This window comes from Mercenaria mercenaria, chromosome 17 (assembly GCF_021730395.1).
Source record: "Mercenaria mercenaria strain notata chromosome 17, MADL_Memer_1, whole genome shotgun sequence".
Classification (NCBI taxonomy): Eukaryota; Metazoa; Mollusca; class Bivalvia; order Venerida; family Veneridae; genus Mercenaria; species Mercenaria mercenaria.
Window position 1 is genome coordinate 66,546,307 of NC_069377.1, and position 27,215 is coordinate 66,573,521.

General features: G+C 33.7%; 1 protein-coding gene across 2 annotated transcripts in view; it reads right to left on the reverse strand.

Moving 5' to 3' along the window:
* The window catches only part of LOC123536484 (atrial natriuretic peptide receptor 1-like), a 37,790-nt gene extending 14,304 nt beyond the window's left edge, over positions 1–23,486 (reverse strand). The window contains exons 1-11 of one of the 2 annotated variants that reach the window (XM_045319688.2): positions 22,881–23,486; positions 16,243–16,352; positions 13,760–13,894; positions 10,249–10,461; positions 8,632–8,738; positions 7,887–7,994; positions 5,408–5,524; positions 4,909–5,047; positions 4,194–4,336; positions 3,729–3,846; positions 2,950–3,034 (exon numbers count right to left, since the gene is read on the reverse strand). In XM_045319688.2, coding sequence (XP_045175623.2) covers positions 2,950–3,034; positions 3,729–3,846; positions 4,194–4,336; positions 4,909–5,047; positions 5,408–5,524; positions 7,887–7,994; positions 8,632–8,738; positions 10,249–10,461; positions 13,760–13,894; positions 16,243–16,352; positions 22,881–23,176 — 1,571 coding nt within the window. In that variant the 5' untranslated portion in view covers positions 23,177–23,486. The remainder of the gene's footprint in view (positions 1–2,949; positions 3,035–3,728; positions 3,847–4,193; positions 4,337–4,908; positions 5,048–5,407; positions 5,525–7,886; positions 7,995–8,631; positions 8,739–10,248; positions 10,462–13,759; positions 13,895–16,242; positions 16,353–22,880) is intronic. The other variant, XM_045319689.2, reaches the window with a different exon arrangement.
* Between the last annotated feature and the right edge of the window lie 3,729 nt (positions 23,487–27,215).

Sequence of the window (27,215 nt, forward strand, 5' to 3'; positions counted from 1 at the left end):
TTTACCATGGAATAATTGTTCACTAATTTATTCAGCATTTGACCAAGTTGTAGCAGAACATGTTTTGTACTTCAACTGAATTAAGTCTGTAAAATTTAAATGCACTGGTAAACTGCACTTTTGATTTATTGACAAGTTTGCTTATCAATGTGACACTATTTCCTTAATATACACTGTACAGTTACGCTACATACAACAGTAATGTAAGCTTCTATGAATAAAGAGGAAAGTACAGGATTTTTCAGACTGTAATATCAAGGTTGTTTACAAGCGCTCTAGACAAAAGGATCATGGAGGCAGCCATTTTAGTGTGTTTACGACGTCGTTTACACACTTCTGAATTCTTTATTTAGCAAATAACCTTTTAAATAGATTAATTTCATATGTTTCTTGAGTGTAAGGTGTAAAACATGGTAATTCCGTTCATTATAGCTTGAAAAGATAGAGAAATTGTTTTACAGAAATAAGTAAATACAGTTCAGATATGTATCTAGAAATTTGATAAATCTGGCTTTTTGTTTTTGTTGCCATGGAAACAAAATTGCTGCCATTTTGATCAACTATTTAAATGCTCATAACTTTCTCATTTTTAAGCCGATTTTGAAAATTCTTGAGTCAAGAAATTCTAGCAGACAGAATTAACATCAGAACAACATTGCCTTTCCTTTTAATTTCGCCGACATCATGGAAAGTTTTAAAGTTTATTTGACTCTAAACAGGACACATTCATAACTTTTTGCAGGTACTTTGTCAGGAGTAATATCTACATTATAAGTAAAATTATATGCAAATAGTTTATGTGTTGATATACATTGGATTTGAATATGAGATGTTAATTGTTGGATAAACGTAACATAAGGAAAAGTATGTGTTTACATGGCTTCAAGTAACTTGTTTCCTTTAGGGAAATTAAACAGTCTCCGTGAGGGAAGGATGTCTGTATATACATAAATACTTCCATCTATAATCTATAACTTTCAACTTTCTTTAACGCTTGAATTGTTGAAATCGCTGTGTTAATGTTTACTTACATAAAGTATTGTTTTCAAAGTCCCCCTAAACAGTTTCTGTATATTGCCTGCTACCTTATATTTAGTCTTGCTGACATTTCTTTGAACTGTGTTCAAAAGGTGAAATTTTATTTTTAGTACTTTGAATAAAAAAAAACGGAGAAACATTTATACTTTTTAATAGTATGTTATTTTCCTCGTTAGGTTCCTACTTCACTGTTTATTTCTGCGATAGGGTTAGGAGCCCGCCTTGTTGAATTTATAATGCCGCCTAGCGGGTGTTTCCAAAAGATACATTTGTGCAATGTAAAGATGGCGGCTAGACGGTAGAGGGCGTGACTTAAAAGTATAATTACAGTGTGACTGGCTTTGTTTATGATTTTTTCTACTTTTAAATTGTTATTTCCCTTTTACTGTAACGATAAATCAAATATTTAAGTGCGCTGTCTTGCTTGTTGGTGAAAATGTCATTTTCTTTTTTTTATATTTACATTTAATTACAAACAAACTTTATGTACTTTCCTCGTGGTGCCTTTTTGTATTTCCTTTGGCAGACATCATCCAGCCATGAAACATCTTTTACATATTTTATTTATTTAGACAGGGAAAAGTGTCATTTATTTTCTTTACAACGCAATTTATGTCTGAGTTAAAATGCGAAATTATTATTAATGCACAAATTTACATTTGAATTTGACCCGCCGCAACTTCTATTTAAGTTGACAGAAATCATGACATATTTCATTGTTTCAGGAACATGTCTACAGAGTTTCCAAATCAATCTAATAATGATTTCACTGTAAAAAGATGGATCAATGTGGGTATAGAATCTGAATAAGTTTACAAGTGCCTTTCAATAAGTTTTTAAATAAGGGTTAGTTACGAAAATCTTTTCCATTTTCTTAACAAATCTAGAGAAAAAACAACAACTCAAAACTTTTTGCTCGGAATTGAAATTCAATAAAATGGTTAAAAAGATGACCCAGTATCTAAAAAGATGTACACAATATATGTATATTTTATGTCTTGCAATGATTACATACGGGTATTTTTTTCTCATTTACTCAATTTCGCATTGGCTAAATTTAAAAAGACCTGCTGTAACTTCTAAAGAGTAAAGAAACAGTCAATATTAGATGTTTTCATAAGTTACACAGAATATGTTTATAATGCATAACAGATGTATTTGTGGTTACTGATTCACTAACATAAAACCGGCTGTGCGTTTAAAAAAAACAACATGTGCATGCTAATCTTGGTCTGCACTGAATCACTTGCCGCCAGCAGGCTAAAGGGTAAGGACGGCATAGACTTCTGCAATAAAAGGTAATTAATCCTAATTAATCCTTATATTGCTAAATTTATATAATGAACTTGTCCATCTTCCAATTTGGACAGTACCATTAACTGTTAAAAGGGGTGCTTACCAAAAAGATACTGACTGAATGCCGAACAGTGCAGATCAATCGTGTCCAGAATGGTAGTCTAAGGGTTAAATACTAAAAATTATACGGCGAAATTTGAGTCACACTTGAGAAATACTAGCATTGCTTACATTTAGTTAACTCATATTAGCGTCTGTAGGAAGGTTTAAATATTTTTTTTTAATAATCGGTGATAACCTAGCTATTAATAACATAAACATATGTAGGTTTACTTTTATTACAATGACTTAGTCTTAGTTCTTAATTTGTTTTGTATTCGTTATGTTTTAATTTGTTTAGATTAACGCTACTCCGACCAAAAATAGGTTTAGCGTGGAGGTTTTCCGCCGCTACATCCATGAAATACTTTTATGTGTTTCATGCACAAATGAATAAAATGAAATAATGATTACTTCCTAAAACAAACGCCATCTTTAGTACTACGGGGCTTTTATGTATCAAGGCAGCAAATGATTGTATATCTAAATGTATGCATTTCAAAAGTTATCTCATACCTCAGCATCATATGAACAACAATTGCTAGAACCAGAACTACAGAGGCCGACACTGATGCTCCGATAACTGTGCTGTTGTAACTGTCTGAAATATACATAGAGGATATCTTTTATATCACATGTAAGCTTTTCCAGCCGAAACATAAAAAAAAATCTACTTTCTTTGACTATTATAAACAAGTCATTTTTATCATTTTATATAATGGCTTCATTACACTCCCGCGACGTCAAACATGTGATAAAGTAACGTAACTGTCTGTAACGTACTGTTTTAGCTTTCTGAAAAATATTAATACTTGGTAACATACTGAGAAATCTCTCTAAAATATCAACAGTAATATACTGTAAATAAATGAATACCATAACGTAAAGTATCTTTATAAAAAGATACGGTAACATATTGTTATTGCTCTTTAAAGATATTCGGTAACGTACTGTTTCAGTAACGTGCTGTTATTACTGTCTTAATACATAAAGTTATAAACTGTTTTAACTGTCTGAAAAATAGGATAACATTCTTTTATAACCGTATAGCAGTTAAATATTGTAATAATAGTCTGAAAATAGGAGGTAACATACTTCTCTGTTATTTCTTTCTGAAGTATTGTTATAATAACTGTGCGGTAACGTAATATGGTATGTAGTTAAAAATGTCCGAAATCTATAGAAACTGACTGTTTTATATTGTCAGAAAATGAAATATAAAGGGAAACGCATTATTGCCTGACTACATACACTGACGTAAAGTACGAGAATTTTATAATTTGTAAATTACATACTGTTGTACACTCTTTCCTCACATTTTTCTCCATCAAACCCACAAACTGGTATGTCCGGAGGTGGGTTACCATTTGTTGTCGGCCAGCGTCCTCGTTTCTCGAAGCTTTCAATGTCATCCTACGTAAAATAAAGTTTTGCATGTGCCTGAACCGTATTTATTTCGCTTACGCATCGTACAACTTTATTCCTTTTGCGAGTATCGCACTATTACCGAAATGACAGGTGCACCCACATTAAAGTATCCTTCAGAAACACACGGTGTGCAAATAAATATTTAGAATTTCGATAGTTCTATGAAGATCTTTCGCACCTTTGTACGACGAAAACAAATACTTATATTTCTTTAAGTTAATTTTAACAAATATGATTTATATATACACTAGGTTTAATCAAGATAAGCTGATACATATTAAACACAAAACTTATACCTATACAAATTAGAATCACAGTAATCATGTACATACAAATTTAAATTCCATCTCCTTGTCCTTCTTAAAGTAAAACTGGAACAGTTTGTAAAACGTCCCATTTTCTCTCATATCTAACACCCGGTAGTTTAACATACGTTCCATCTCCGGTAAGTTGAATACTATATCCCCAGTTACGCCTAGAGAAGAAATAAAAACACTCTGGTAGCGCAGACAGATGGACAGACAACACAAAAGCAAATTATTGTTCACAAATTACAGCCATTACATGAAAAAAAAAACAATAATATTCAAAATGCAGCTAGACATGTAACAAATACAGGCCGACATGAAATACGAAGTATACTAAATTCTGATATTTGATTAAGGTTTAATAATGTTTGCTTTTTCTGTGACTTATGGTTACGAGAACTCTTTTTTCAACTGTGAGTATAGCGAGGTAGGGCGGTGAATTGCGCATGGCATGTGTGAATATCGTACCTCCATTCCAGTGGCACTGGGAGAATTCACCAGAAAAGCAATTAAACTTCACTTTTGTCGAGAAAAAAATCATCATTTCAACAAATATCATTTTACTGGTCATTATTATTTTATATATGCCTACAATTATTTATTTGCAACAATACACCCATTTTCATAAACCAGTGGATCCACATAGTCCGGAGATAATACTTCTGGTATGTAAAAGCGTAACACACCCAAGGAAATCGATACAAAGTTCGTTTCGTTTTTTATAACAAAAAACACCCACCTTTTAGATTCACAGCTTTGGGCACAACTTGGTAAATATGTGCTCCATCCCTAGGATTCCCTCCGTGTTCTAGTGTATAATTAACACTCTGTGCCCATGTGATAATGGCATCATATAAATATGGCGCATATGCGTCCACCTGCAATTATAAATTGAGAATAACTTTATACAAATATGGCGAATACTACGTCCATCTACAACATTGGGAATCTCGTCATATAATAATGGCGCATACAACTCTATTCTAGGCACAAGAAACAGGTACGTCTGCATTTTGTTAAATGCTTTTATCATTTTTTGACAAACGTTTTTCACGAAATCTACCCTCAAATATGCGAATATGGCGCATATGCATCTTGGTAGGTAGTAAATTGATATTTGCTACTGCAAACCTGCAGCTGTGTCGTACAAATAAATGTAAATGAAGATTGTAAAACAGTATATTGCTTAACTTTCTTTTTTAAAAAAGACTTTAACCACTATGTTATTCCACTTTTACCCTTACGTCTGTCCCGTTGAACGGTAGCTCCCATTCTGGAAGTTTGACAGCCGCGGCTCCTGTCGTGAAATTCCGGAAGCTTTCGGAGGTGTGCTTCTCAAGAGGTTCCATTATAACCTGAAGATTAATACCATATCAGTATATTTGTTTAAGAAAGAGAACGGAAACTCGTTAGCTACATAGGAAGGACACAAGACTACCAAGCTCAAGGTGGAAAGTTCACTCACCGGGCAAGGCGGATGTTCTCCACGTCTGAAGTATGTCGTCAACTACATTTGGTGCACAAGAGAAATTTATGAGTTACTTGCGGAGAAATGCAGGTTACTATGGACATTGAGTTGGTTACCTGACTGACCACCGGCGTTAATATTAAATCTCTTACTTTGGTCCATAAGAGAAAGTTGTGAGTTATTTAAGGAGAAATGCAGGTTACTACGGACATTGAGTTGGTTAATTAACGTAAATATGTCCTATTGAAAGCTGTGAGTTACTTTGGGAAAAATATAGATTAATGCGAGATACGAGCTGATCATCAGAGTTAACATGCCAATAACAAAGCACCCTCCTTTGATTCAGTATAATGGTAATGACAAGACAAGGGAGCACATAGTCAAAGTCTATCTTTAGCATAATTCAAGCACTAGATGTGCCTTAAATACTCCAACACTTTACCTCCGTAAAGATTGTTTACTGACACAGTATAATGGCAAATTTATAAAACATATTAGTGTAATGTTGACTTTTCTCGGTACATCTTCACTTAAGATAGACATTTAATTAATTCAATGACATTTTAAATTATTCTGAAATCAAGAAAGGATGTAAAGATGTCCATGAATTTAATGTTTCAAAGGCATTTAGCTGTCGGCATGTAACACCCTGTGGCTAAAATACGAGTTTTTTTGAGCTGTGTAATTACAAACTCGGTGAACATGTTTTACGGACTTTCTGTTCGTCTCAGATATGCAACAAGAATTGTATTTATCCATGTTTACTAAAGTTCTTTCTTATTTAAATGTTTGTATTTTAATATTCATATCAGATTAGAATATTCGACCTCAGTGAAATCAGTGAACTCTGGGTTCTGACTGTCCCCATTACGGTACTAATACACCATTGCGTGTGTGTTATTACTAAGTATGTGGACTTTGAGGTGTATATCTTGTATTTAGACACTAAACTATATCTATTAAAGCAAAGTCTTTCCCGCTAAAGTTAAGACGGTAAAGCTGTATGAATAATTCATTGACCAAGTTAACTCCACTTGTCCTTAAAGCCAACTTTCAAACATTTTTGGGGAATTTATGGAGCGCGTATGCATTCGTCTCAGCAGGATTCCTTATATACCATAGGCTATTGACTTGAAATCCATATACCATAGGCTATTGACTTGAATTCCATTTACCATAGGCTACTGACTTGAATGCCATTCCTTAGGAGTTAAGAAATTGACTTTTCTACTGTTAAGCTTATGGCTAGATACACTATCTTGACGAAACACTAACCCAGTGGAAACAGACTATAGGCATATTTTGTCTGTAACTTGGCCAAAAAGTTTTAAAACCTTTCTTTGTAGAATTTAAAGTTTGCTTTAGTTCATATATTAAAATCTTTAATCTCAGTATAGCCGTAAATCGGGACATAGGTTCCACCTTAGTAGAACATAGTCTTATTAGAAAAAAACAGTTTTTCCCCCGATTTCTTATACTAATTTGTGCAGTGTTGAGTTTGTCGTGCATTTCCTCGTAACTCCGTAACCTAGTTCAAAGTTTCGATGGAAACTTCTAACCTGGATGATAATAGTACTTATATTTGGAGAGAACTTTCAACACTAGGTGTTGTCAACTTTGGAACGTTTCCTGAATTCCACAAATACTTTATTTGAGCCGTGCCATGAGAAAACCAACATAGTGGGTGTGCGACAAGCATGGATCCAGACCAGCCTGCGCATCCGCGCAGTCTGGTCAGGATCCATGCTGTTCGCTTTTAAAACCTATTGGAATTGGAGAAACTGTTAGCGAACAGCATGGATCCTGACCAGACTACGCGGATGCGCAGGCTGGTCTGGATCCATGATGGTCGCAAAGCCACTATGTTGGTTTTCCCATGGCACGGCTCATTTATTTTAACCGATAGTATAACGAATATTTCGTAATTACTACTAAATTAGGTTAAATTATATTATCTGGAAAAGATGTTTTATAAGCTCCTAGGAAGCCCGTCTGATCGGTCTGAACCCAAAGTATCTGTTGAATTGAACACATTATTTACAGATTTTAAAGATTTCAAGTTGCATATATATCATTTGATATTCAAATTATACCAGTTTATTTGAATTCATCAGGCGCTTTTTCGAGAACATTAAACTTGCTTACGTATTATATAAGAATATACATATTTAATATTCCAACTTGCATGTATTACGTGATTAGAATATTTCTGTTTGAATGTATACACAAATTCGAATATTTCGACTCACGTGAATAACAGATTCGTATATTTCCCGAGCTTTCTCGTCGTGGGCGTCATCGCGTCTCCATCCCCAGTCAGACAGGATTTTCTCGTCCATAACATCCCAATTAAATAACTGTAAAGTAAACGACAACGACTGCATTATGAATGCACATTTTAATTGTATACAAAAAAAAAAAATGGATTAATTAATTGTGTTTTGCATGTTCAAGTTTTTCAATCCTAACCCTTCTTGGTATTGGAACGTGTGATGAATTGTGTTAAACATACGAAGGATTTCTCTTTCGAAATGTCATTAAGAAATGTATCGTTTATTACAATATAATTATTAGCATCGTCTTGCAAGCAGAGACATGCATATTCTTCGTTCGTCTTCTCGTGCTTATGGGCTATCCGATTTGCTTTTTTTTGTTTTTGTTGGGTTTAACGTCACACCGACACAATTATAGGTCATGTGGCGACTTTCCAGCTTTTATTGATGGATGAAGACCCAATCTGCATCTCCGTGCATTATTTCATTTTATTTTGAGTAGAATCATCGACCTTTTTCTTTCTGGATGTTTTAACATTATATGATGTTACGAATATGTTTTGCCTGTAATGTGGTATTATTGTGAATTCTGTACACGAAAATGAACGCGTATAACGTGAGTTAATATATACAATATATATATACTATGAAAGTTATGACGTAGTATATAACAATGTGTTGAAAAAAAATATGTTCTTATGTTATATGAATATCAACTTACATCACCATGGACGCAAAGGAACGCATATTCTCCGTTAGCCATGCCAAGCTCATGGGCCAGTAGTAGATAATGTCGTAAAGAGTGCCATGGCACAACAAATATAATAACTGAAAATAGAATGCAAAGCATTTTGGCATAAAATCTGCGTGGTAAACAAAACAAACTTAAAGAGATATGAATACAGAACAACTAAAACTTGTTTTTTACGTAAAACGTATGTCTCCCACCACTTACCACGAAAAAATGCAAAATGCTACATATTAAGGGCCATAACTGAAGGGAAAATTACTGAACCATGACATTCCAAAAATGAGAACATGCCAATAATATGCATAATCAAACTTGGCAGTGATCACTCCTGTAAGGTTTGGTGGAAATCCTCCCTACTGTATAAGAGAAGTGGTTACAACATAAAATTTGACCAATCAAGGGCCATAACTCTGCTGAAAAACACCGAACCGGAACATACCCACGATATGCACAACTACAAAGCGATGATATGTATAACAGGCTTGACACTGAAAACACCTACAAGGATTAGTGGAAATCCGCCCAATAATATAACAGAAGTGGCCAAACCATCATAAGATTTGATGAATCAAGGGCCATAACTCCGCTGAAAATCATCGAATCAGAAAATACGATGATATGCACATTTAGGCTTGGCAATAATCACTCTTGTGAAGTTTGGTGTAAATCCATCCAGTGGTGTTGGAGGAGTTGCGCTGGCAAACTTTGTGACAGACAGACAGACAGAAAAACTGACTGACAGACGGCCAGCACTAAATCTTTACATGTGGGAGACATAATTCTAATTCACGCTAACGGTGACGTCACTTGAATCGACCAAGAAATAGATTCAAGACATATCGGTTATTTATATATATTTATTATATATACCGCAGGACGTATAACCTTTATTCCAGTTGAAAACTAAATTTAACGCAGGAAATATCAATAGAAATTGTTTTGTAAAAACAATGTTTAGCCTCGAAACAGACCGTGGCAAAATATATCATTCTGCCTAATCATGAAGATATGAACATATTAACAAATATGTTAACAAGGAAATGTTTCATCTTAGGAACATTTTAACACCGAAAAATGACGAGTTATTAATTCCTGCATAATAACTTATTTTAAGTGACCTAAAATCGTGTCGTTTTATGTCTTACGGGCACTTAGTTTTATATATTAGCCGAGTTGAATCACACATTGTAAAAATTTAAATGTATGGTGGTAAAATCCTAACGAATGTGAAGTTAGAGAATAAAACCGAATTATGGCGAAAAAACGGCGTATAAGTTCTATAGGGGATCCCTATATCAGACAGTCTTTTTCATAAATAATCTCAAACACATGTACATTTTCTTCCTCAAACGAAACTATAAAATTGAGTCTCAAAACTTCAGTTTTTCATTGATAGTTTGATCTTGAATTAAGCATATTGCAAGGCTGCACTCTAAGACTGTCCGCAAATCATAACGTTCTATCCAGTTTGAGAAAAAATATCATTTTAAATTGTACGTTAGTTTAATTACCAACCGGTATATGTAACCCCAAAGCGAATGTTTTGGTAGTTTCACAACTATATATTATGTTTTCAAATAACACTACCTCTGGCGAACTTTTTAATTTGCTGCAACATTGACACCATATGATCGTCTGTAGTCTCGGCTGATATATAATGAGTGCTTTTAATGGTGTAGTTCTTGTCCACAGCCGCTTCCCTCAGTGCAACTGCCACGGCCTCATAAGGGGCTTGCTTGTCGTATATCAGGGCAAAATTATTCCATTTGAAGAACAGTCCTATTTGACGCATAGTTTCGGCTGAAAATAGAAAAAAAATTACTTCATATACGATAAAGTGGACTTTGATTTATCTGTGGTCCAAAATAAATGTTGCCTTCGCAATGCTGCCAATGGCGGCTTCATTAAAAATGAGCTAATACCTGGACAAAATACTCTTACGCTACAATTCAAATGAAAACACAGATGCATGATCAATTATTTTCAATATATATGAAAGCGCTTATAATAACGTTAGGGCTTGTCTAGAATCCTACAGAAATATTATTGTATACTGCAGTATTGTTTACTTGTATCATTTACTGAGAAAGATGTTGATGCATTCCTCATTTTTCTCGAGAAATGACTTCACGTGACGTGCATGTGGTTTTACGCCAGAGCAATCAGATCCTGTTCTTACCAATAAAGTTTATTAGGTTTAAGTCGAACTAGATTGCAAATAAGTATACATTTAATATTTACACATGTAGCTGGCATTAAACTGTGATTTAACTCTGCACAGTACTTGGACTCAGTGTTGTTAAATATATTTTCTGGTCCTTTTAGGGTCATGGAAAATATTAACTTTTACTATAACAGAATTCTGCATAATTAAGGCAAAAAATTACTCTTTGCATTTTAAAAATTAAAGAAATAAAAATAACCATTTTCAAAACTGCTCAAAACGAAGTTAAACCTAGTTATTTTCCAAAATTCAAGGCATATATCAGTTAACCCTTACCATGCTGAAAACAACTGATTCTGCCTTTGCGACCCGTGTAGATCATGATCAGCATGCACATCCGTGCAGTCTGATCAAGATTTGCACTATTCGACATTCAGTCAGTTCCTTTTTGGTAAGCACCCCCTTTTTACAGTTAATGGTATTGTCCAAATTGAAAGATCATGGACAAATTCATTATAGAAATTCAGCAGGGTAATGGTTTTAACTGGCAACTCTTTTTGTTGTGTCATTTGATGATGTTCGAATTTAATTTCAAAATACCTTTTTAGTTGCCGTTGTATTTTTTTTTTTTTTACTTCTTTTTTTTGAAGAATAAGTAGAGCTATTGCAGTGCCACTCGTTTGTCGGCGTTAGTGGTCCAGATTTCGGCCAAGTCTTTTTTTGTATTTAAGCTTGTAGGAAAGGACTGTAGTTAACTGTGATAACATGACATGCACTTCACAGACTTCATTACTTTTAGTTACTTTTTCATAAAATATCAACTTCTGTATTCAGTCATGGAACGTGTTTAGTGACAAGGCTGTGGAAATGTCGAGCGTTGCTGTTCTCCAATAGCTCTCGTTTTTCTGCTCTATTCTGTATCAGTATTTTTTATTTTATTGTAATCCAATATTTTTACGTCTTAATTCTAGCCTGTAAATGCTATGTGAGTATTTCTATTTGTGTTGACACTGTCTTGTTTACTTAGATTTTTTTTATAAAAATGAAATTACCTTCGAAGTTTATCCATTGTTAGGATTTGTGAGAACATACGGGGAGAATGTAAATGTCTTTGTTAATATGTAATTCAATTTATAGCCGCCGATCGATCGGGTATCGATCATGCAGGCGGATGTTCCGGAACACTGATAGGCATTTAATTAAGTTGTGCAAGATGCAGAAAACGCTCAGATTTCAAAAGCTATTCATAGGTTTTAGCGTATGAATGCAAAATACCCTATACGGACCATTTCCAATGGACTGTTATACATTTTGAACAACGTGGGCTCAAACTTGCGACTCCTCCGGATACTGTTAATGGGAGCAGTCTGTATTGTAAATGAATGTTAAGTTAAGATTAGCACGCAGCTATGTTGATAGAAGATGAAGAAAGATTGTCACTCATCTGTCATAAATACAACAACAATGAGAAAAGAAAACAATATTCTCCTTTGTCATTAGGTGATATATTGTCGTATTTATATCCTCGGGGATATTATAACAAACATGTGTAACACGGATATGTATTAGGCAACAAACTAGTAACCAGTGTAACAGACAACATGTGTAACTGAGGTGTGATAAGTATCTAAGTTCGTAAACAATAATCTGAAAAAAAAAACAACACACACACACTAGATTTTCCATAGAAACTAATATTATAGCGTAGCCCCTAAAGAGCTGCACTCAAGCAGCTATCGATGGTGATGTGATTTATCAAAATGATAAAAAAATGTCTACATAAACGTAAAATATACATGATTGTTTGTACAAACAATACTGTATGTTAGATTTAAAATATTTATGGATAAACACAGTATTACTTTGTAATTCCGCTAATTTTCTAAAAACTGATTTTTTTTCAACAAATGGTTGTTATTAGATAATGACATTTAATTGTGAATATAGCTCTACATGCACAGTTAGTCTATACTTTTAGCAAAGTTAAATACAATGTATATTTAAATATGACGAAACGATACACTAGTGACATAACAGCAAAGCGCATCTTTAATAATATGTGAAATGCAGTGACATCCTATAGAAAGAATTCTCTACCTATTTAGTAACATATGGTAATTTCTACCTCTTTAATAACATATGGTAATTGAACTGTAAGGGTTTTTCAAATAACAAAATACCCACTCTATAATGGCTTAACAATTAGATTACCATCAATATTAATTACGTTTACATTTTCTGAGTAACTGCTGTTGCAATGTTTGCAACAGCAGTTACTTTCCTGCAAAGAAAAACTACACAGATTTCTACTAGGCAAGGATCCAGCAGACAACTATTAAGGGATCAAGGTCAATGAAACAGACTATAAGTCGTTTAAAGGTTAGTATGCACGGGTATAGTGACTACATTTATATCTTATTGCAGGATTGGGGATTCTTTCGGAGGTCAACAAGGAATCAAAACATCAACAAATCAATGAAGGGAACTGTTAAAGCCTACTTACACTTAAAAGATATTACGACAGTAAATTGGGTTCCTTCAGAAACGTTCAATAGAGGTTAAGGGTTGCAACTAGAAAAAACCTTTTCTTTTTACTTTCTTTAGTAAGCCACCTGCATTAATAAATCTGCTGGAGAAAAAAATGCAGGTAAAGCGCTAGAGATCAAAAATTGTTGATAAAATGTGATGCCGTTCAGAGACAAACTGCAACACCACATGCAAAGCAACCATGCACGACAGCTTAGTAGTTACCTCATGGAAACTATTCAGACATTAATTGTGTTGATTCCCTCCAAAGAAATCATTTACATAGAAACGCTGTAGACAGCAATGGCAGCTGCAAGGGACCAACAGAAATCATTTACTCTCTACAAGTCTTCCGCTCTAGAGACGAAAACATTATGTATAAAATATCAAGTGTAACTAACTTCTTACCAATGGCGTACAGTGGACCGGATAGCCTGACGAGTGTTGTGTATTTGTCTTTGTCTTTGAAGTCCAACAGGTCTGAAACCCAACTGAACACCGGTAAATTCCAGATGGAACCCAACTGTGCAACACCAAGGAGACCTAAAGTTTTTAAACATAAATAAAGTTATATATGTTTTAATTAATATTATGCTATAGATAAAGTCTAGATTTGCTTGCAATCTGGTTTAACGGAATAAAGTGTCTGAGGTCAGCTCTCTGCCAATTAATTTGAAACCACGATCGTTTGCAACACTTGAGCCTGTTTCACAAACGTTCCGATGATAAGTTTTATCCCACGTTCTCTCCTAAATATGGACTTTTAAAACGCATTTATTTCAGGAGATATAACATTATATATCATTCTAAAAAGGTGTCATTAGTCATTTTCTATGACAAATCGTTTTTATTTTTGTTTGGCTTAGATTCTCAGAATTGCCGAATAGTAAAAATGAATCTACTTAAAATGATGTTCGTGAATCACTTTACTCTAAAGTCCTTGTAGGGTTCGTGAAACGGGCCCAGTGATTAGATTACCATAAGGCATGCGTGCAACTGTTTCGGTACCATGGAACCTGGCTTCTTTACACCTGATATGCATGCGGACAATGTAATTCGTCATGCATTTTCATATTGTATATTAATTGTATTGTCATCTTAAACTCAGTAACTCGAACTCAGCTGACAAACGTGTATAATAAATCACCAAATTTATTGATTATTTTGGCAGGTCATGACAGGGTGTCGAGGACTGCCGTATAGGCCTATTGTATGTAAGAAATTGGTATAACACTTTATAGTTTTAAACTTTTCTTCAGTCATTAATTGTGTAGCCTTTAAATTTATCATTGCTGAAAAGGCAGTTTTGATTAAAAAACTGAAAGGGAAGTCAGCAGATGTAAGGATAATGTCGATTTTCACACTCCTGAAGTTAAGACGAAAAACAGAATAATACTAGATATAGTTACTGACTATCCATTTAAAATGAATCAGGGGAGCGGTGGTCTAGTGGTTTAGGTGTTGGCCACTCAACCCGGGAGTCGTAGGACATAAAGCCATCATTTATCTATACTATATCTTGCTACGAGAGTCACTCTATTACTATATATGTAAATTCGCGAAAACACCTGACAGATTATCCAATCAATACTCTAAACATACAACTCTAATAATCTTAGATATGAATTACATTTAAATAGAAAAGTGCAATGTGACATTTCATAGCAATGTTCATGTCTTTTTATAACATAGAATACCTTTTGTAACACGTGTATAACAATGAAAGATCTGTTCTGTTCTGTTCGTTATAAAATTAGATGTTTGTTAAAAATATACGACTTTCATCAGATAAAGATAATATAATAATATCCAGAATGAAGTAATGAACGTTCCCTTGCATTTGCTCAATGCTGCAACCAAGTGCCTAAAACATTTCGCTGAAACATGATGTATGTGACAAGCATCTTATTTTTGAAAAGAATACAGCCTAGGGTAATTTACAATGCACAGGACTAAGGTTAGACATTTAAACATAGTGAGTAATGTTTGGTTTGCAGCTTTGTCTTTCGTGTTTAAAAAATCGCAAATACATAAAATTGCAGTTATTTTTTGTGGATGTTCGTGACTTTGTAAGGGCGTTGCTGTAACATGTGAGCGTCTCTACCAGCAAAGGGTCACAGACGTTACATTTTACAACATTAGGAGTAAGCCTTTTGAATACGTAAACACGCCGGAATAATAGTTACGAACCTTTGCTGGATTTGCCAATTTCTCAGCATAAAATTTTAAAAGAGATTTGCTGGATCAGTGAATCGAGTTTTATTTTACACCACCAGCAACAACAACAACATTTTGCATTGGCTACAATAGTAGATAACCGTTCATTAGTGGAAACATCGTTCCGATCGTTAGCCAGTTCCTATATGTTTTGTATATCTCAGATTATTGACAAGAGAACAATATTGATAGTTTTACTTGCTCTTGCTGCGATTGCATGAAAATGCTCACAAACATTTGTCTATTTATGGCCGTCGATACTATACAAATGTTTATAAAGTAAAGTAATATGTTGCGTTTGTAACTGAATGCAACTTTAGATACAATTCAACGTTTTTAAAGAACATATAGCTGATTTACAAATATAAAAATATATTTGGTCAAATCCTTCCATAATTTGATAAAAATCCTGTTTTCTTTGAGCAGTGGGGTATTGTGATTGGCTATCCTGATAAGGATTAGGCCATCAGAACGATAAATGGTTGATCCAACAAAAACTCGCTGTGTTTATTAGCTTGCTTGAAATTTTTTGATCACACTCCTTTTCAGGTTTGTATATGTATGTATGTATGTAGACCTTGACTTAATCTTTTTCATGTGATGGATGAGGAACTTGTATGTTCAAATTCTAGAAATGAAATTCTGTTCTGTTCTGATTATATTTATGACTATACCTGTTGAGCATGGGGGTCCCATAATTACATCCGGGTCGTAAGATTCTACTGCCTCCACGAACGCTACCAGCGCTTGTTTGGAATCACATTTAGAATCGTACCACTTGGCCCTGAAATCATACAAAATGAATTAAGAACGGGAGCAAAGAACGCAGACAAGTACACTGAAAGAAAAACTATAGTCTTGATTGAGTCTTTTCAAGAGCGGCAATGAAAAGCGCAGAACCATTCACGTGGTTATCACCGGCTTAAGATGAAGTGTGTGATTCAAATGAACGCTGAATATATTCCATGATCCAACACGACAAGTATAATAAAATCACTGACTGACAACATATGGCCGCTCAACACTTAACGACTAATAATAAAATCGTATAAAGAACGTAGACCGCAACCAAACAAAACAATGGCAAACTAGGTTTGAGTGAGTCTGCTCGTTATACCACAACCATGCAAGTATATGTATACCTAATCACTGTTAGCATAATTTCATATGCCAAAGATCATATTTTATGTTTAGTTAATTCACAACATTGTTGTTTTTCCTCATGTACTGTATAGATTTCTTCTGAAACGTTTTGTTGTGCATTGATGTTATTTCAAGATGCATGTTGCAGCCTGGACCCTGTGACTTTTGGCCATACGTTATTGTATAGCAGGTTACATGTTTTAAAGCGGCGTTTTTGTCGATGATTATACGTGTTTTCAGCTCACAAAATGGATTATTTAATTAAAGTGCATGTATATACGTTTTCTGATGGACTTTAAATATGTCAAATTAATCTAATATTTCAGTGAATCTTGAATTTTGAATGTTAATTGAAGATCATTTTAATCTCTGTTTCTTGGACGAAAATAGCACTAAGATGAAACGTGAACAATATTTCTGGAAAATTTTATGTATATTTTGCCGGGGATGATATTCTAAAATTATCATATAAAAAGCAATAAAAGCAGAACTAGTTTTTAAACCACATTTTTTACTTCTATAAACCTGTCATTGTTGTATATTTTTGTACCACAAAAAATTGGAAAGTCATATCCAACCGATAATGATGTCAAAACTAATGTTATACCTGACACTAAATGTCATACTGTCACCTCCTGTACAGCAAGGTGAAATGGATACATAGTCCAACATGAAAAAAATGTAAAATGTGTAAATACAGCGTTTTTGAAATGCTGAAAATTATGTATACTAAACAGTTACAAAAAGAAGTCCAAGACGCGTCTAATCGCTCATCTGGGAGGCCCTTGACCTTTTGACCTTACTTCTGAGCAGGTTAAATTGACGTCCTCCAGTAAAAAAAGAAAGGAATGTGACTGTAAGAAACTCACGATATTTTGTTGAAAAAAAAAAAACAGCAAAAAATTTCAACAGGTTTAACAGTTATCTGACCGTGAATGCTCCAGCACCCACCTCTACTATAGCTATTGTTCATCAATACAATACTTTCGTTATATAGCTGAGTACGCCTACGTGACGCTTTCGAGAAATGGATTAAGAGAATAAAGCTATGCATTTCTAAAAATTGAGAGTAATTTGAAGAACTACACGTTTCGATCAATTTTAAAGTTACAAACCGCATTTTTGAATTGAACATCGCCGTGTATGACATACATAAAATAGTTTCTACGCTCCCTTGGTTCACAAGTCCCTAACAAGTCTATGGACACCATACCAACCTATTCCAAGAATGATAACTGACTTACCTACATGCTCCTTTGTTAACAAATAACTAAAACAAAGAAAAACACAAAATGCTAAAAAGTGATTGGTTCTATTGATATAACAAAATGCCCAACTTACTACTCACCTGTAAATATGTTTGCCAGAAATTTGAAAACCACGAGCACATTTGGTAAACATTGAGATTACAGTCTCAGTTAAAACGGTTTTGACACAAGTGTTTTTTTTTTTACTTTGCTACTTAAATATAAATTGTCGTGTACATTAATTTATATACCTTTAACGTTTCTTTATTACAAGAAATGCATGACATCCATATCACGTAAGCCAGTAACTAGTCTGGTCTGCATTGCGCGGGCCCGTGATGTGCACAACTGTGTTACGTTTATTTTTTTGTGTGAAATAATTTTAGCAGGCTAGGTACATCTAACGGTAGTAACATAAGAACAATAGAAAAGTGCAACAGTTTTGATAACTTTTTATCAAGAAAGTGTCAATATTCATACCATCCTCACAGTAAGATACATGTATAAAGAATTAATTGACATAGTGAGCTTATTTTGATTGTTAAGGTTCAACTTTTGTAACAAAAGCCAAACAGATAAAATTGCATACGGGCGTGGATAATAAGGTGTAATCAAAAATATTAACTATATAAAATATGATAATTAATAATCTGATCGATTAATTACGTATAAAGACGTTCGTCATCCACCTTTGATTCACGTATAGAAGTTGTCAGTTACTTGTGGCGGTAAGTTAATACTGGTTTTTAATCCAGAAAACTGACACAAACGGAATACTGTCATACAAACAGTAAGGCAGAGAAAACTTTGTGCAAAATGCAATATATATAATAATGTCTAAATCCATAAAAATGCCAACATTATTCTTATATTAACGCCGCATTAACGATAAACGATCAGAAAACAAGGAATGCACTTTGTCAAATCCGCATGTGCACGGCGCGTGGCCATTACTGAAACTACTACCCACAGCCCACTACAACCCCCAAAAATCTAATGCACATTAAATGTATTCCAAAATCTATTCAACATCATCCAAACATCATAATTATTGACAAAAGTCAATTTTATAGTCCAGCAAAAATTTATTATTGACTTTTGTCAATAGTTATGATGTTTGGATGATGTTAATAGATTTTGGAATAAATTTAATGTGCATTAGGATTTTTGGGGGTTGTAGTGGGTTGTGGGTAGTAGTTTCAGTAATGGCCACGCGCCGTGCACCTGTGGTCAAATTATCCAATCATCTCCATTACTTTAAAACTTGCTGCCTTTAAAACATGTTTAAACTGTATGTTAATCTTTTTTTTCAAACAAGCCTGGAAAGGATGTGTTAGATATATCCTGATTTGTAAAATGGGACATATTATTAAATATAAGTTTGACCTTTATGTTCCATATAAATTGCACGGAAAATCGTCACGACTTTCATCGTGAGGACTTTCACCGTGAGATTAAAATGATCTCGCAGGAAATTTGTGGTGTTCGTAGATTTTTATTTTTATCATTTGTCATTATTATTTCTGTTAAATAAATGTTCCTTTTTTAAGAAGCATTCTTCACTTAGACGGAAAATATTTCAAGAAGATTATGAGTAGGCCTCTGTTTAATACTAAATGAAATAATATGAAATAAGGCAATATCTCAATCGGGAATCGTTACAGTCCATCAGCTTGCCCAGAAATATGTGTTTGTATCAATTTTAAGTTATTTTTCGGAATAAAAAAAATAAAATACTGCACATATATATACTGATGTCCAAAACGTTGCGGTTCGGACAAGTTATGTGGACACAAAGAAAACGCGTATTCTTCCAAAAAATCCGAAATCGCGACAAAAATCGGTAGAATCGATTCCCTAATACCTCAAAGTAGGTTTTAAGAACATTTTTCAAATATTTCACATTTCACATTTCCGTGGTCTATAACTGATTTGTTTTATCGACCACTTATTTTTATCCTAGATCGACATGAATGACCTAGGTAAGTGGCACAGCTGAAAAGTTCATGGTTATATCACTGTTCTACTGTATTTGCTATATAGAAGAAAAGATGACAAGATATTGTTTACTCTCCTTATCACTTTAATGGGAAATGACCTGTGTTACACATTCAGCTTTTTGTGTAATTATTCGCTATTTTCTCGCGTGACAGTTTTATTAACATGTTATATGTTTTGACATTTTTCGCCCGTTTTTGTGACGTGCGAGCGTTATACCGCAACACAAAAATAATTTTTTTAGAAGCTTCTGTATATAACATGCACTGAACACACTGTAATTTGCATAGTTTCGCCGAAACTAGACTTGATTTTGCTTGTAATTTACAGAGCGCACTGAAGATGTCATACTCGGGCTAAGAATTAATTTAAAATATAAAACTAATGTCAACATTGCCACGTTATTTAGTACGGGCTAAATTTGTATTGTGGTTCTTTGCTGTGAAATAACTAAAATTAATGCTACATCGTATTAAAATTCATTTTCGACGAAACATAAGTCAAAAGGGCACGCTTGTATTAGAGAGTGCTGACTGCCTTTTTGCTTGTGCATGACAAAACACCTGCACGAAGTTGTGCAAAGTATAATACTGGAAACTTGAAAATAATATTTCACAAACAATTCTAGGAAGCAAAATTTTGTTTTTCTTGGAACGCATGTTTAATTAGTATCCCATTCTTTGCTTATATGTAGGAAACCGAAACAAGTCCTTGATTAGAACGTGGTGTTCTTTATAAAATATAAATACCTGATTTGCGGTAGATAAGTATTTCAAAATTATACGTTGTCAAATGATAGAAATAGCTCGTTTCAAGAATAGTGTCTTTTTTATATTTTTATATTTTGTGGTTAAAATATTTACATTTCTTGATATAGACGCATCTATGATATCTTAAATCAACCAACTAATTCAATCACAATTGATTGTTTTCACAGAGCGTACTGCATGGTTTCTCTGAAAAAAAATCAGAAGAAAGGCAAGTTTTGTTTTGCGATACATATCCATATCAGTAAACAACATTAAAAGGCACGAGTACAACATGAAAAAAAAACAACAACAACAAAACACAATATTATATCCACAATAAGCTATGTTACATTCGGGAAGGTATAGGAGAGGCCCCCCAACACGGCACATTTGAAAGAACCGAAATTTTATACCAAGATTATACATCAATAAAGATAAATCATGATGCAAACAAGTGCCAAAAAACGGGGCACCATCTTTATTGCATGCCAACTTCGCGATATAACAAATTATCTTTAAGATCCTTTGGAATCATAGATCACAAACCTGAGTGTGTTCGTGAAAGGTAATGAAATGTGCTGCACTCCTGGCGCCCCTTCCCCTGCCGCCGAATCACCGGCTAAAGCGGAATTCAACTGTTCAAATACAGCGAATGGACTCGGTGATCCAAAAGTCCCAGAAAAATATAAACCCATCGAATTCAAGTGATGATTTAATGACCGAAGTATTCCAGGAAATATTTTCCTTTTAAAGTTAGCATAAAGTTCTACTCAGTTGTTAAATAAAACGTCTGAAATTGAGATAAATCGTATTTTAACAAGATTTAAATTTATGATATGTGTAAGTGTGTAATTTTACAACCGTTTTTATTTCATTTGTTTTCAGTGTTTTTATTTTATTCTTCTAGCGTTAAATATCTACTAAAATAAATAGCATGATGTATCTTCTAAATAAATAATTTTGAAATATGTTTTGGGTGCGACACAGCCTTAAGAATAAGAGTTTGACAACAATGTGACAAAAACAAGCTAACAATAATGCATTTTGCCTGTATCATGTCTCCTGTATGATGATGCACTGTGACACACCAAGACTGTATTAATCTGTATACACCATGTTTCAGTGCTCAAAATTTGCTACCTCTGCAATAATCATTTAAGTTGTAGTAAGCATTGTGGGTCAATTTTTTAATTGTATTTGTATTTTTGTATGGTCCTATGTCATGCCGTCTTAAGCATTTCGTCTTATTTTTGTATTTTTGTGATTATGCTCTGGAACAGATTTTTTTTCTAAGAACAACTTGTTAGTGTAGCCATATACAGCTAATTTCCTAACAGTTATTCTATAAAGTAATTCAGCAGCAGAACGTTTAATTGAACCAACACCTTAAATTGCAAATTAGCATAGACTTGCATTAACTAATTTTTGGTTCAAAATATTAATTAAAAGCCGCAATTTATGTTGCATATTGAATGATCATGAAAAAATGGACACATCTTGTTACAACATGATATGACTTGTGATTTTACGTTGATTATTTTTTACATCAATCATTACTCGAAAATGTGAACGTCCCTGGTATTTATAAAGCGTTTTATACGTGATTTTTTTGCACTGCATTATATTTTTGTAAACGGTAATTGATTGATTACTTTGCTAATCATCTCGTGTTATTTCCTTGTATCTGACAGCCAGATATTACCAGTATATTATGGTTCTCAATTCTAGATGCCTTTTCTATAGAATATACTTTCCTACGTGATAATCGCGAAGTGTCTAGGCGTATTTCCACTGTGTCAACAGATTTTCTTTTGCGAAAATGTCTTTATTTTCCAGAGCTAGGTCTGCTTTACTGTACTTGTATATTTCCCTAAGGGGAAAGCAGGCTTCCCACCACCAGTAATGAAATTTGTAGCACACGAAAGTACTAACATCACTGACATTTGAATGTCAATAGTTTTATTTAATGCATATCACACATGTGCTACTCTGCGTTTTGTTTACCGGGCTGCATTTTTAAAAATACCTTTTGTATCGGATATTTTGTGTTTGCAATAGTCAATTGGCATTTCTACCTGTTTCAAAATTCCTGTCTGTAAAAAGGTCATATACTTGAGGTGACAAAAGTATGAGATCAATTTTTTGAAGAAAAAAAAAACCATGTCTTAATCATACCTAAGCGTATATCCGTGCAATATTTCATGCTGAACAATAAAAGCCAAAGCAAGTTTTACGGCACCAGTGCTTGTAGCGGCGCTGAAGTTATGGAATTCCTGCTCCGGTGCGAGCCACGCTATCCGGAATTCTTTGTCATCTTTGGCTTTGACATTTCGTCTGCAACCTTGAGCTGTCGTCTGCTGGACTTTCAGTGGCTGTTCTATTTCAGTCACCAGGTGGTTAGGATCCACACAATATACTGATTTAATGAATATATATATAATGTAAACTTTAAAAAAGCAACAAATCCACATTGTTTAGTATTTAAGCGAATATATTAATATGGAAAACGTTTGACACATAGTGTTTTCCACTGATACGTATTTCTCAGACAAAAAAACCTACACCGTGTTATTAGATAATTTTCATTTCACTTTTTAAAACTTTTTTCACTCTAAGAAATCCAATAAATATCCAATGTAGTGAATCACGTTTTCTTTGATATTCTATTAAATAATTCCCAGCTTATTTTTTTATGATAAATTCACTAAATATGGAGTCTAGATAATATTTAGTAATCGTGATACAAAATCGACGGCCATGTTTGTTGTATGTGTTCTATTGTTTTAGGCTGTGACGTACAACGTAATATCCAATGAAAATGACGTTTTGTTAATTACTTAAGACACTTTTTGGAGACAGGTCATCAATTAGACGGCAAGTGGAGCGCAATATGTTATAATGAGTATGTCTTATTCTATACGCACTGGGTTATAATTGAATACATCATCTTTCTTTCTTTAGTAATATGTTACCATGCCTTTTCACTTACTAACAGGTCATTCTCTAGGGAGCGGTCAGTGAGATATGTAAAAAAAATCTGTTTTCAAATTAAAATTTAGACAAAAATAAAACAGGGTTTCCTCTTCTTTAATATATATGTGCCCGACCGTACTCACTTTCTTTCCGTTTTTTTTATTTAAATATATATATATATATATAAACATGTTTATAAGCCTCACATTTGTATTTTTTTTATATTTCGATTATTCAAGGGTGATACAAGGATTTGACTTTTAGGAGAAATGTACAATCATGTAACAATGTACATGTGCCCGGCCGTACCCACTTTCTCCCCGTTTTTTTTTTTTTTTTCATTTAAAAAATCTATTTTTTACGCCAGAATGTCAAAAACTCTCGTCATAATGGTGTTTGCAGTGAGAAAAAGTGAAGAATATACTTTCTTAATAATCTCCTTTTTATACTTCAAGGTTTCTTTTTTTATTTTTGGCGATAAAATAGATTTTTGTAAGTATTTATGGAAGCAAGCACTAGGAAAGGAACTAAAGGCCCAGAACGTACATAACTCTATTTTCATACTTCTTTTCAATTGTCTTACACATTTTTTTTACTGAATTCTTCAAAATTTCACAATTACTTTGAAACTATCAAAGGAAATTGAAGACAATTTAAAGATATACGAGACTTGAAAACATGAACAAATACTTCATATAGTTTATGTAAACATAAAATTAACATGTTTATATATATTAACAGTAAGTAGTTATGCATTAGGTTAACAAGAGGACATTGATGGTCCTGAATCGCTCACCTGTCACCACATGACCCAGTTTTGAACTGAGTATGACGTCGTTTTTTTCTATTATTTGACATAGTGACCTAGTTTTTGAGTTCATGTGACCCAGTTTTGAACTTGACCTAGAAATCATCAAGATAAAAATTCTGACCAATTTTCATGAAAATCAGTTGAAAAATATAGCCTCTAGAGAGGTCGCAAGATTTTTTTATTATTTGACTTAATGACCTAGTTTTTGAAGGCACGTAATCTAGTTTCAAACTTGACCTAGATATCATCAAGTTGAACATTCTCACCAATTTTCATGAGATCTCATGAAAAATATGGTCTCTAGAGAGGCCACAATGTTTTCCTATTTTTAGACATACTGACCTAGTTTTTGACCGCATGTAACCCAGTTTCAAACTTGACCTAGATATAATTAAGATGAACATTCAGACCAACTTTCATACAGATCCCATGAAAAATATGGCCTCTAGAGAGGTCACAATGTTTTTCTATTACTTGACCTAATGACCTAGTTTTTAATGGCACGTAAACTTAAACTAGATATCATCAAGGTTAACATTCTGACCAATTTTCATGAAGACCCATTGAAAAGTATAGCCTCTAGAGAGGTCACAAGGTTTTTCTATTTTTAGACCTACTGACCTAGTAGTTTTGGACCGCCCGTAACCCAGTTTCGAATTTGATCTAGATACTATCAAGGTTAGTATGCTGACCAATTTTCGTGTAGATCCATTTGAAAAATATGGCCTCTAGAGAGGTCACAAGGTTTCTCTATTTTTAGACCTACTGACCTAGTTTTGGACCGCACGTGGCCCAGTTTCGAACTTGACCTAGATATTATCAAGATAAACATTCTGACCAACTTTCATAGAGATCCCATGAAAAAATATGACCTCTAGAATGGACACAAGCAAAAGTTTACGCACGCACGGACGACAGACGCCGCGCGATCACAAAAGCTCGCCTTGTCACTTTGTGACAGGTGAGCTAAAAATAGAACATGCTTTATACGTCTATAGCTAAACAAAGTATAAATGTGTACTACCACTAAAAACTGAAAGTTTTTTAACGAGTTTACGGGTTTTATTTGGCATATTGGCATAAACATGCCTTTAGCCATTCACAAAACAATATCTCAGATGTCCAAGACATACATAAATAAAATACATCTTCATGACATTTACAGTATATAATGCAAATATAGTATAAAGTACAACATCCTGAGCAATTACGTCACATAAGCGACTTAATTAAATGCACATGTAATACTAAATTAGTTCACATTAAATTAAATTTAACAATCGGCTGTTACTACATGGCATTTAAAATTATGAATGTAGCTCTGCATTATATTTACTAAAGTCATATATAATTTATGAAGATTTTCTACATTTGGCGTAAATATCTAAATATAGAATATTTAAGTGAAGGATAGCCATCTCCTTAAATACTGACAGATGGAAATAAGAAAGGATGCAGGCAGAATCATAACATAACCATATCTTAAATAATTTGCGATTTAATTCTACACTTAACTTCAAAAATAGAATAGAATATGTTTATCAGTATTAAGCCATTTATGGCCAATGAACAAAGTATCGATAATCATAGTACAGAAGACACAATTGTATATCACAGGTCACATCATGCAAATAATTATATGACACAAGTAAGCAAACATGGAAGAGGCAAACTTATAAACATACATATACATACAAACTAAACATTTGTCTGTATAATGATAAGCAATGAGTGGAAGTGGTGTGAACCATAATTCAGCTCCAGTAGATGCCTCCTGTCATAAAAGGGAGCGTGGCTCTTCCAAAACTGCATCCTTGCACACCTGGTTTCTTAGTCTTCTATCTTCTCGTCATCCAGTCTGGGAAATGATCAAAATGAATGAAGAGAACAATTTCAATATAATATCTTTTATCACATGTTTAACGTAAATAAAGCCATTATATAAATTTGGTATTACACTAGACAAGTGTAATAAAGATTTAATGTCACACACACAGTGACGTCGTTTTAAGTATAGGAGACGTTGGTTGAATTTACTTGTTCTATAATAGGTAAAGAAAGAAGAAATTTTGATGTTTCAGCTGGAAAGTCTTACATGTAATAAAAAGAATATTACATTCGTGTCATTCCACATTGAATTTTTTAAACTCGTTAAATAAGATTGATAAAATGCTCAGCAGAGCCTCGTATTTTATCATTTTATTCAACTCGTTTAATAAATTCGGTATGAAAAAAAACACAAATGGAATATCCTGTACGCCACTGTTTATTTGGGACTGCTTTTCAAACTATATATGACCCCGAACACGGATTACTTTGGCAAGGCTGAAAGAACACTGTAAACGCGCGAGGCATTGATGTCAAGAATCGAACACAGGTCGGTGACTTTTACGGGAGGAGCGTACACGGGATAGTGCCACTTAGTGATAAGGTATTTTCTAAAAACGTGATTATTTTTCGTCAACAAGGTCAGTAAAACCCCGATTTACTATTGTCTTATACATTTACAGAAGAAAAGAGCATTACTTTTAATAATCAGATACTGTGTATATGCTCTCACAAGCGTAAAGAGTCAATCTTTAGTAGAAACGCTAAAATTTGTGATAAAATGACAACTTATCATTTGATAAATGCATGCCGTGAACACATTTCTCCCAATACCATCACTTATTTGCATTGTAGGGAAAATTCTGAATCGCACGATTTATTCAGTTACATACAAAGTA